Source organism: Euprymna scolopes, chromosome 46, assembly GCF_053919585.1.
Source record: "Euprymna scolopes isolate OS-2025 chromosome 46, ASM5391958v1, whole genome shotgun sequence".
NCBI classification, from domain to species: Eukaryota; Metazoa; Mollusca; class Cephalopoda; order Sepiida; family Sepiolidae; genus Euprymna; species Euprymna scolopes.
Genome location: NC_136527.1, coordinates 69,742,984 through 69,756,545, shown reverse-complemented (window position 1 = coordinate 69,756,545; position 13,562 = coordinate 69,742,984). Strand labels below are relative to the sequence as shown.

General features: G+C 28.5%; 1 protein-coding gene across 1 annotated transcript; it reads left to right on the top strand.

Moving 5' to 3' along the window:
* Positions 1–11,534: 11,534 nt before the first annotated feature.
* LOC145270155 (uncharacterized) lies at positions 11,535–13,349 on the top strand. The gene has a single exon (XM_080125768.1). It carries the CDS (start codon positions 11,535–11,537, stop codon positions 13,347–13,349), a length of 1,815 nt encoding a protein of 604 aa, XP_079981894.1.
* Positions 13,350–13,562: the final 213 nt, after the last annotated feature.

Here is a 13,562-nt window from a genome sequence, read left to right as displayed (position 1 = left end):
AATGGTATGATAGTTATGCCAAACAGAAATTTTGATAGCGAGTCTCCTTGGAAAATGGGGATTTGTATTCTTATTTCATTCAGTTTTTGTCCTGCAGCTGTCAATTCCAATTTTCCTGTTTCCATTGCTTTCTTAATAACATTAATAATTTTGTCAGATATTTTGTACATTTTAGGCATTCAATTATCCATGTTTGTGGGATTCTGTCATAGGATTTCTTATAATCGATCCATGCCATGGCTACGTTTTTTCTCCGTCTTTTAGCATCTTTCAAGATATTTTGTTCTATGTATAATAAGTAGTGTGTTTCTCTTTTTTTCGGCATTCTTTTTATTCTTCAGGCAGTAGTCCATGAGTGCTAAGAGAGGGGTATATCTGTTCACTCAGTTTTACTGTTAAAATTTTCCACATTGTCGGTAAGCCTGTTATTGGCCTGTAATTACTTGGGGTCATACCATTTACAGTGTATTCTTTTTCTTCCTATTATTATTGTATTTATTACTTTCATTATTATTATTATTTTTATTATTATTATTATCATCATTCCAATTACAACGTATTCATCTTATTATTATTATTATTATTATTATTATTACTTTCATTATTATTATTACTATTATTATTATTACTTTCATTATTATAATTATTATAATTGCTATTATTATTATTATTATTATTTCATTATTATTATTATTATTATTATTACTATTATTATTATAATTACTATTATTATTATTACTTTCATTATTATTATTACTATTATTATTTATAATTACTATTATTATTATTATTATTATTATTATTATTATTACTATTATTAATACTTTTATTACTATTATTATTATTATTGTAGCTATTATTATTATTATTATTATTATTATTATTATTATTATTACTATTATAACGAGGACACTAATTTGGAAGGATCCTGCAAAGGTAAAAGATGGCAGCAATTATAGACCAATTACATGTCTACCACTTATGTTGAAACTGTTATTACTATTATTACTATTATTGTTATTATTATTATTATTATTATTATTATTATTATTATTATTATTATAACGGCGACACTAATTTGGATGGATCCTGCAAAGGGAAAAGATGGCTTGCGAAATAATGTTAACAATTAAGCTCGGTAACCAAAATATTTTTTATATAATTTAAACGTTAAATAATAAACAGTTTTATAAACAATATATATGTAAGCTCGAAAACAGGAGTATATTTTGTTTTTATAATTCTGAAAAAAAACTATTGTTTTCATAACTCAGTGAAGAAAGAAAGCAACCTCCTAAGTTCAAATAGCATCTAGGACCGTGTCGAGCAAACGAAAAAAGTAAACAGAAAAAAATCCCCCAAAATAAAGTTACCGGCAGTTCCAAGACTCGAACACAGAACGGCAAGTCGTAGACAAGGGGAATCTAAAATAAACAACCATACTGAATGCGCCATGATGAATTATTGCTTTAATCGGTCTGGAAACAAACCTTATAACGCGTGAATGACCTAAATAGCATTGTTACATGGTCGATCTCTCTCTCACTCCCACTCACTGTATCTCTTCATCTTTAACTGCCCCTCCCTCAGTGAGTGGAATTAAAAGTAGTTTCACATAGCTGTTTATGTTTTTGGGTGTCTGTTGATGTTGAATGAATGTAATACCATTATTAATGATTCGATTTAATATCGGAATAGTACAGAAATAAAAAATTAATGTATATAATCAGTAAAAATTAAATGTAGTGTAAAAGGTTCGCACAGAAATGAATAGATATGCAGGGAAAATAAATATTACATGTAGCGTGGAAGGTTCGTATAGGAGTGAACAGATATGGAGGAAAAATGGCGGCGTCTTTTTAATTGTGTAACTGTTCGTTTAATAGTGGAATAGCAAATAGCACAATTTGCAAATGGCCACCGATCAACCAATAAGCTGCACTGGATTATGGAAAGGGAGAAAACAGACAGTGTGAGATATTTTAAGTGCGTTTCTTACAGTATTTTGTGTTTTTAAAACTTATTTTTAAGGAATTTTGAAAACTAAATATTTATATATCAAATTTTTGTTCTCACATAAAGCCCAACATTATTTTGTTTTTGAACCGAAATAACATTTGAGAGTGAGTAAAATAACCAATTACTTTTTCATATAGGTAGAAGAGTAAATTTTCTTTGCCTTTAATAACATTTGTCATATACTTAAATTTGTGACTATATTTTTCTTTATATTGTATTTATTTCATAAAAACTCAGTATTTTTTATATATTTTTTTATTTTTAAGTTATTTTCAAACTTTAAATAATCAGATGTCAAATCGCAGCCATTTTTCTTATTTTTATAACGGAATAAATGTTTTAGAGTGATTAAACCACTAAACACTTTTCTAGATAATTAGAAGATTAAATTATTTTGATTTGATAACATTTGTTATATATTTGAATTTTCCACGACTTTTTCCTATGGATTGTAAAACAAACACGTTATTTTTATATTGTATTTTGTATCATATAATAAAATACTTATTTACTTTATGAAATTTGAAAATTTTATTGAAAATCAATGTTTCAATTGCTGGTAGCCATGTTGCCTGAAAAATAGATTTAAATAAAACTTTATTCTTCTTGTAAGTTAAATGTTCTAAGAACACTTTCTTGTTTTATCTTTCTAATCATTATGCTAATAAAAATGTTGGAAAGTAGCATCTATTTAAAATTATATCTCCTCCCAATAACCTTCATAAAAATCTATTTTTAATCGATATATTCTTGGAGTATTTTTACAATAGAAATGAGAACAAACAACTGAGATACTTTCCAGCAAAAGTAGTTTTCTAGCACAATAGAGAGAGCCCACCTTATTCACAGCAGCCATAGCAATGCTCTCAATGTATCTGTTCCAACTTATGTTCCCTGTGAACGTTATGCCGAGGAGTTTAAAAGAAGTACTTTCAGATAATGCGTTTTGGGCTGTTGCTATTGATAATAGAGAAGATTTTTTTTTATAATTATTGAAGAAAACAAGCTTAGTCTTAGTAGCATTGAATATGACCATCCAAAGTTTACGATATATTTATTATTATTATTATTATTATTATTATTATAATTATTATTATTATTATTATTATTATTATTATTATAATTATTATTATTATTATTATTATTATTATAATTATTATTATTATTATTATTATTATTATTATTATTATTATTATTATTATTAAATCGTACGGCTTGAGCACAGAATAGTTACAAAACACCCTCATCATTTAAAGAATGCCTTTTAAAATTATATCATTATTTCAGCATGGAACAAAAAATATGTAAGTACTCAAAAGTTACAAACTTCATCTTGCATAGTTTTCCTTTTTATCATTGTTAAAAAACGTGTATTGTTTAAATTAAAATATAATCACATGATTACATTTTCAATAATAAAGTGATTAAATTCTACCCATTTCAAGTTTAATAGGCAGATATAATTAAACCTAACTTTAGTGCTTATGAATTCTTGATATCAGGCTATTTGTAAAGGTTAACTCCAAGTTTCACGATATTTGTTTTATTCAATTGTAAGGGGGAAGCATGGATTACTTAGAAAGCACCCTCCTCTCCCCATTTTAAGAATGGCTTTCAGAATAATAACATTATTATTGTAGCACGGTACTAAAAATGATGAAGTGCAAAAAAATGTACTTTGTATTGTTCAATTTTTTAAATTATAAATTATAAAATAAACCAATTTAATCATTTTAAAACTCCAACTTGCATTATTTATTTGTAAAACAACGTTATTAATTTTAATTAAATTTTAATCAAACCCTCACATGTGAAATAATAGTGTGATTAAATTTTACCCATTTAAAGTTTTTGAAACATTTCTAATACAAACAAACTTCTGTTTACTACGAGGATATTTGTACAACTAAACGGCAAATCTGCCTATATAATTGTATTTTAATTTCATTTGTTTTTATGTTTCTTTCACAATGATCGTTTTTAAAATCATGTTTCATGCGAAAAGAAAGAACTCTAATAAATTCCATTTCCGGTTACTTCAATCTAAGATTATAATTTTAAATTATAAATTTCGAAATTGTTGTGGTTATAATTACTACTACTACTACTACTACTACTACTACTACTAGTAGTAGTAGTAGTAGTAGTAGTAGTAGAAAGGATTGTTATTTCATAAAGATTAATAATGTAAAAAAAAACGACATTCTAACGTTTAAACAGAAATCTAATATAACGTCTAAAACAATACTTTTATTTTCTATGATCGATAGAAATTAATTATTTTTTAAATAAAATCTAATCTATATCTTTTTAAAGAATTTAAACATACGGGATGAACATTGAAATCAGGAACTTTGCATATTTTTGTACATTTTAAAAATGTATTAAAATTTATCAAATAATTTTTTTGTTTCTTTTGTCTTTGTTAAATTAATATTTTGCATATTTTTGTACATTTTAAAAATGTATTAAAATTTATCAAATATTTTTTTTGTTTCTTTTGTCTTTGTTAAATTAATATTTTGCATATTTTTGTACATTTTAAAAATGTATTAAAATTTATCAAATAATTTTTTTGTTTCTTTTTTCTTTGTTAAATTAATATTTTGCATATTTTTGTACATTTTAAAAATGTATTATAACTTATCATAATTTTTTTGTTTCTTTTTTCTTTGTTAAATAAATATTTTGCATGTTTTTGTATGTTTTAAAAATGTATTATAATTTATAAAATGAGATATTTTTTTGGTTTTTCATTGCTAAATTGATATGTTGCATATTTTGTACTTTTAAAAAGTATATTTTAATTTATCAAATAAATTGGTATTTGTTTCTTTTTCTTTGGAAAGTTATTATTTATCAAATGAATTGCTTTCAGTTTTTTTCCTAAGATATTATTTTTTTATATTTTTGTACGTTTTTAAATTGTTTCTTGTTTCTTCTTTCTTTACTAAATAAAAAGTACATTTTAATTCATCAAATAATTTATAAAATAGTTTTTTTTCTTTTCTAAATTAATATTTTGCATATTTGATACATTTTAGAAGTGTATTTTACTTTATCAAATAATTTATCAAATAGTTGTTTTTTTCTTTGCTAAGTAAATATTTTGCATATTTTGTACATTTAAAAATGTATTATAATTTATCAAACAATTTGTTTTTTTGTTTCTTTTTGTTTGCTAAATTAATATTTTGAAGATTTTTGTACATTTTTAAAAGTATTTTAATTCATCTAATAAATTTTTTGTTTATTTTCTTAGAAAAATTAATATTTTGCATATTTTGTACTTTTAAAAGTATTTTAATTTATGAAATAATTTGTTTTTTTTGTATCTTTTTTCTTTGTTAACGTATTATTTTGCATATTTTTGTGCTTTTAAACAGTGTATTTTAACTTATCTAATTAATTGTTTTTTTTTGTTTATTTTATTTGCTAAATTAATATTTTGCAGATTTTGTACTTTTAAAAGTATTTTAATTTATGAAATAATTTTGTTTTTTTGTATCTTTTTTCTTTGTTAACGTATTATTTTGCCTATTTTTGTGCTTTTAAACAGTGTATTTTAATTTATCAAATAAATATTTTCTTTGCTAAGTTAGTATATTTCATATTTTTGTACGTTTTTAGATATTTAATATTTGTTACGTTTTAAAATTGCATTTTAATTTATTAAATAGAGCATAAAACTGAGCAAATCAAAGAAAAAGGAACCAAAAAAAGACATTCTTCTTCGAACGTCTCCCATTTTGCTGCCTTCTGCTACTATGTTGTTTTGGGTGAGCTGATCTTCAACAGTATTCAGCAGTCACTCAAGCGACAGGACTGGATGATGAAGGGTCCTGTCCATTGAATTACCACTTCTTCCTACGTTGTTAAATAATTTTAGTTTTGTAGTCAAGAAGTAAAATTCATTTATATAACTTCAGAATTTTTTCTATTGTTTTTGTTACATAGAGGTCACCACTTATCAAGGCCCAGAAGCCACTTGGGGATAAGGGTTATTGCGTGTACAGTAATCAATAAAATAGTATTATAGTAATCATTTGTATTGGAGATTTGATAGAGTGTCTTACTTAAGAGGGTGGTCTGTCAGGAATTTGTTTATGCTGGGCTTGAAGATTTTCTGTAAAATTGTAAATGAACCAAATAATGTATGAGAATATAATTGTTCATTAGCACAAGAATATTACATTTGAAAATGAAGAGGTACATAGTTCACATAGAGTTTTTATGTAGCTTGTTATACATAATGAAAAATAATTGAGATATACGTTACAATATTATTTTGTTAACAGTATGTGTTTTCATGTAATACAAATTCAAAGAAATATGATTTCTCTCCAGTATGTGTTTGCATATATCGCTACATATAGTATTTGGTTTATGTGTTCGAATGCATCGCCATGTATGATTTTATTGCAAAAGAGCCTCATACATCACAAGAATAGAGATTCTCTCCAGTATGTGTCCGCCTATATTGCAATCTTTAAAATAAAAGTCACATACTTAACAAGAATGTGTTTTCTCCTTCTTTTGTTTTATTTTACTTCAGTCGAAGTTCTTAGAAATCAAGGGGCCCACATCCTGGGGCTAACACTTGAAGTCTGCTTCTCTCTTTTTTCATTTTTCTTATCATTTTGTTTAAGCCAGGGATGGGGCATCCTACCAGATGCCAAACATACACCTGCTATTTTAGACACTCCAACCAAGAGATCTTTTTAAGATTCTAACCGTCCCTTTAAGTGCAATTGTTTGAATCTCCTTTGCACTTGGTTTACCTGGTATATTTGTAAGATAGTTTGTAAAATTCTTTTTCATAAGTCCGGTTGCTTCTATAATTACTGGAATGATAGAGATCTTCTTAAGGTTCCAGTTTCTTTTCATGTCATACATAAGACCCTGGTATTTAGTAATCTTTTCCCTCTCAGCTCTGTTTAACCCAGCATCATTCGGGACACTAACTTCCACCAAGGTTGCTTCCTTCTCCTTCTTGTCCCATATTACAATGTCGGGTTTTATAGCTCTCACTATTTTTTCATTTTTCTTATCATTTTGTTTAAGCCAGGGATGGGGCATCCTACCAGATGCCAAACATACACCTGCTATTTTAGACACTCTAACCGAGAGATCTTTTTAAGATTCTAACCGTCCCTTTAAGTGCAATTGTTTGAATCTCCTTTGCACTTGATTTATCTGCTCAGTATGTTTTCGCATATGTTTAACCACATTTTCCTTCTGAGTAAAGGAAGAGTCACATACTTCCCAAGATTATGGTTTCTCTTTTTTTTTAATTTTCGTTCTGTGAAGATTGTAATGCGGGGTCAGCCATACCAGTTGCCAACATTGCTTTTTATTGAAACCAACCGAGAGCTGTTTTTAATATCCCCGCTGTTTCCTTGAGTGGAATTTTCTGGAACACTTTTGAACTTGGTTCACTAGGAATATTAGTAATGTAGGACTAACGGCTCTTGTTCATAAGCCCTTAAGATTCCAGTTTCTTTTTATATCATACATAAGACCTTAGTATTTGGTCTGTTTCTCTCTTTTAGCTCTGTTCAGATCGCCATCATTAGGGCCACTCACTTGAACGAACTTTGCAACTCTTTCTGACTTATTTCATATAACTATGTCCGGTTTCAAGGCAGCATTTTCAAGGTAGGTAGCTGTATGGATTACATGATCGTAATGTATGGTATATAAGTAATTTCCAACTGTTCTTTCAGGTTGATGGTCCCAGGACATTCTGCTACACCGGATGTTTAATTTTGTTACAGATGGTTTTAATGGAGGTACTTACATACCCCATCATGTCTCGCTGTATGTTAGCCTTCCTCTAAAAGAACGTTGCAACTTGATATCAGATGAGTCAGACTTTCTAATTCTGTATGGCAGAACCTGCATTTGTTGTCATTACTGATAACTGCGATCTTGAGAAAACTTAAAATTTTTTAGCATTTTTAAGCTGTAAGCAGCAAACAAGTCCATCTATTGCTTCTCTGTAGTGGAATAATATGAATATATAAATGGCTTAAATAATTAAATAATTCGTGCAAAAGAGGAACAAGAAATTTATTTTAAAGACAAAAAACAAATTTACACAAAATAAATGTACGAAGTATTTTGCGCCTGAATTATTGAAAGCGTAATTTACGAATAGTGTCGAAGGAAAATTCGACATTATTATTATTTAGTTCGTGCATCGTTGAACTTTGAAATTTGTTTGTTTTTTTCTTTAGCATTGCATACATAATTCCATAGCGAAGATGGTAAACTGAGCCTTTTGACTTAGATGTTATTGAGATTGTTTTGTCATTATGGATTCCCCTACAGTAAATTTACTCATAAAAAGACGTGACCTTTTGAAGAGTGATGTGGGGACTATAGTAGAATTTATTAAAAATTCTACTGATATTTCTAAAAAGGGATTTACCTTACAAAAAGAAAAAAATTAATGAAATTTTTGCTACTATTAATGTTCTCAATGAACAAATAATTAATAGATATTTCGAGTCCGGAATGGACGACGATTTTATACTTGATCAAAATAAGGATGAAACCTTATTTCAGGCCAACATAGCCGCCTTCATAGGTAATATGTTGGAAAAATTTGAGATTACTTGATTCTCATTATAATGTGGCACCTAAATTAAAATGCCCCATTTTCGACCCAAAAGTCCTAGCTAGAGATAAACTAGCTTATTTGAAATTTTTAAAAGAGTTTACTAATTGTATAATTAGTATTAAAAATAAAACTCTGAAATTGATTTTATTACCAAATCATTTGCATGGCTATGCCCAAAAAATTATTAGTCACTTATCTGTTTCGGATGCAAATTATGATATTGCATTGGAAATATTGAACAAAGAATTTTTGGATCAAGTAAAGAATAGATACCCTGTAGCAGACGACGCCGCCTGGCGGTGACAAGCGCACATTTCAACTAACACCGGTGATTCGACCTTGACATTGGCACACGCACATAGCGTCGGTTGTTTGTAAACAAGTCAAATAGCAAACATGCTCGAATATTCGCCAGCAATTTTTTTATATATATATTTACAAAACTTTTGAAGATTTAAAAGAAGAAATATATATCTACAAAACATTTTTTTAAAGTAAGTAACAAAACGAACGTATTTAAATAAAATATATTTAAATAAATGGATGTCTTCTGTTTCGAATTTTTGCGACCAAATCTTTAAATCTCGATTGTTTATACTTGTGATTTTATTATGCATAAAAATTGTCTCGGCCTAGAAGGATTTCTCCTTCACTGACCACCGACATACATCGCAATTTAAATAAATATTGAGTTGTATTATAATAATAAATAATAATGAACCTTTTTTTTTTAATAAGTTTTATTCAAACAGTTTTTATTGAACTTAATGGACTATTTATTTATTTATTTATTAACTTTTTTTATTCTTTTTTATCAAACAAAAATAGAACTTTTATAATGAAATCTATATTATGGACTCTTTTTCAAACATCGAAATTTTAAAATTAAAGTTTATATATATATATATATATATATATATATATATATATATATATATATATATATATATATATAAAGACGAGGTGTTTTTTTCTTTTCGAGATATTTTTTTTCACCATTTATCATTTTGAAATTTTATTCAACAATGAAATAAAAAACTTTTCGTTAAATATATTTTTAAAAAATTATTATAAAATATCTATAAAGTCTATTTTTTATGCATGTAAAAGTTTGTTGAAAGTTCAAATAAAGTTTATAATAATTTAATTGAAAAAAAAACACCTCGTCTTTTTTTCATATATATATATATATATAAAACTAACTTTAATTTGAAAATTTCGATGTTTGAAAAACAGTCCATAATATATATGTCATTATAAAAGTTCTATTTTTGCTTGATAAAAAGAATAAAATAGTTATTAAAAAGTCCTGTAAATATATTAAAAACGCACTCAGAAAGACGCCAATTTATTTAAATATCTTTTATTTAAATAAAAATATTGCTCGTGAATATTCGTCAAAATTTAATATTTAAAAATATTATTTTAAAAATATATTAATTGTCACTGAAGTTAATTTTTAAAGAATAATTAAATAAATATTGAATTGTCTTAAAAAACGCACACAGAACCCCCCCCCGCAAAAAAAAAAACATGGTACATTAAAATCAATCTTGGTCGAAAATCCCGCAAGAGAAGACACCCATCAATCTTGGTCGCAAAAATCCGAAACAGAAAGACACCCATTTATTTAAATATCTTTTATTTAAATACGTTCATTTTATTACTTACTTAAAAAAAAAAAATGTTTTGTAAATATATTTTTTTCTTTTAAATCTTCAAAAGTTTTGTAAATATATTTAAAAAAATTGCTGGCGAATATTCGAGCATGTTTATTTGACGTGTTCACAAACAACCGACGCTATGTGCGTGTGCCAATGTCAAGGTCGAATCACCGCTGTTAGTTGAAATGTGCGCTTGTCACCGCCAGACGGCGTCTTCTGCTACAGGGTATCTATTCTTTACTTGATCCGAATTTTTAGATAAAGAATACATTATTAATAGTTTATTCAAATCTATCTCCGAGACGAAACTGATTAATGACTATGATATCAGCTCGGTTAAAATATTTATTACAGAGATTAAATCTCAAATTTATGAATTACGAAATTCTTTCCAATTAGATTTTTTGATAGAAAACACCCCAGGGAACAAATTGATTAGTTACATTATTTTTAACAAACTCCCTACTATTTTGAAAAGAGAATTAATTAGAATAGTTGGGAATAATTATCCTTCCCTTAACAACATATTTGATAATTATACCGAAATTATCAGGACTTTAGAAATAGTTAGACTTCCCCATAAGACTTCTTCAGAAACGAATAGATCGATCTCCGAAAAGATTTCCCTTTAAAAATGCTTCCTCGGTTAACGCGCCTCTTAGAAATCATTCTATATGTAAAACAAATGTTCCAGATAAATCACAGGATAAGATTTCTACTCTGAAGAATTTCTATGCTAAATCTTCTGGTACATACTTTAAATGTAATTTTTGCAAGACTGATAGTCATGCAGGTTTCCTTTGTAAAGTGTATCCTACTTTGCAGGACAGATTGTCTCAATGCACTGTCCTCAAGTTGTGTAAAAAATGTTCAAGTCCTAATCATTTCAGCGAGTAAAAGTCTAAAGGAAATCAAAATTTATTTAGGTCTTGTTGGACGTGTGGTAAAAGGGATCATGCAGGTTTTTTGTGTCCCAATTTAGATCTAGCCTCCGTAAACTCTAATCCTTGCTTGCAGAAGGCCAATTTATTTTGCCCCTGCTGGAAATATCAGCTACTAAGAATAATATTAAATTAAATTTTAATTGTTTGATTGACACTGGTAGCCAGCGTTCGTATCTGTCCAGCGAGATGTGTAGAATGTTTAAATTCGAACATGATTATTCGAATAGTAAGGATTTTTTGATTAAAACCTTTTCGGGTTCTTCTCAAAAACGTTTGGATAACATGAATTTGTTTGTCAAATATTCCGAAAGTGAAATTGAAGTTCCTTTCCTTGTCGATAATGATTTAGATTTGGATTTCCATTTGCCGGGTTTGAGGGATTGTTTTGACAGTTTGACTAGAAATGGGCATACATTATCCATTAATATTCCAGACATTCTCAATGATACTGTGAAGGTACATGGGTTGTTGGGAGTTGATGCACTAAAAGTGTTGGGACTTGTGGAATTAGTAGAATTTATGGTGAGGAATGCCTTAAGGTTGTCAGAGGGACTAGTTCCTTTTGGTAGTATCTCAAATTTCAGGTTAGATTATGTCTCCGCGGCTAATGAAGCTTGTGGTTGTAATTATAGCCAAATAATTTCCAGCTATTCGGAGTGTCCTTTGACTTATGTATACTATGTTTTGGAAACCAAGTCAAATTTTTTTGATCCCTTCGAAAGTTTTGTTGAATCTTCAGTTGATAGAAAGTTGGAGAGAATGTTCAGCCTGGAAGAGTTTGGAATTTCAGAAGATTCAGTCAGCAATTTTGATGCTAATAAGCTGAAGGACTTTCGGAACTCCATAAATTATCAGGATGGGAGTTACTATGTGGACTTACCATGGGATGAGAATAAGTTGGCATCTGTTTCTTCTAATTATAGAGTAGCCCTCAATGTACTTAATAGAGTAGTTGACAGATTGAGTAAACAGAACTTATACAGAGAATATGTCAATGTATTTTTAGAACAAGAAGTGGAGGGGATAATTGAGAGAGTGAATGTCAGACCAGAAAATTTTCATGAATTTACATGGATCCCTCACAGGCCAGTCATAAAAGAAGATAATCAGAGTACAACTAAGATAAGGCCAGTGTTTAATTGTTCTTTGCGAATGGGTGGACATCCTCCTATTAATGATTGTGTTTACCCCGGGGTAAATTTGTTCACAGACATGTTCGATCTTCTTTTGAAGTTTAGGACAGATCACCATGTTTTATTGGCTGATGTGCGCAAGGCTTTTTTAATGATTAAGTTGAAGACCGAGAAAGACCAGAATCGATTTTGTTTCTTTCTCAAGCTCGATGACAAAATTGTATGTTTCCGTTACAAGACACTTATTTTTGGTTTTGTGGCAAGCCCGTTTATCCTTAGTTTTATAATTAAGCATTATGTAGAGAAATATCCGGATGCCCCATCGAAAGAAATGCTGCTCAATAATTTTTATGTGGACAACCTCATTAAAACTCATAATTCCCCGGAAACCTTCTTGAATTTATATAATGATGCCAGGCAGGTTATGTCAGAAGGGAATTTTCACCTGAGATCATGTAATTCTAACAGTGAAATATTGAAATCTAGGATGAAAAAAGATGCTTGCTATTTTACCCATGATTCCCCTTATGAGAAAGTATTGGGTTATTTATATAACACCACAGAAGATCATCTGCACCTTTCACTCGATTGGGAGGAAAAGGCTGCAAATACTAAAAGAGGAATATTGTCGCAAAATTCTAGTGTTTATGATCCCTTGTCTCTTTGCCAGCCTGTTACTATCAAAGGGAGATTACTCCTCAGTCTTTTGTGGAAAAACAAAGTGCATTGGGATCAACCCTTGTCCATTTATGTCCAGGATGCTTGGCGCAGGATATTTAAGGAGATGCTCTCTTTGAACACTTTGGGGTTTCCCAGATTCGTAATGGATACGACTATTAATTTAGATTTAATTATATTTTGTGATGCCTCACTTACTGTTTATGTTTTCCAAGGGGAGCAGCTAATTTATTATTTGCCAAAGCCAAGGTGGCTTCCTCAAATAAGAGAACTTTACTTTCCTTGAAATTGATGTCTGTGTTTTTAGCCTTCAAATGTATTCCCAAGTTATTGAAAATTCTTCCCTCTGTGTTAATAAAGCGAATCATTTTAGCAGTTGATGCTCAAGTAGTTCTATCTTGGGTGTTGTCCGAGGATATAAATACAAAAAATATATTTATCAGAAAAAGGCTGAAGGATATTCATGAATCCATGAATCAATTGAGGGGGTCAAGGTTTT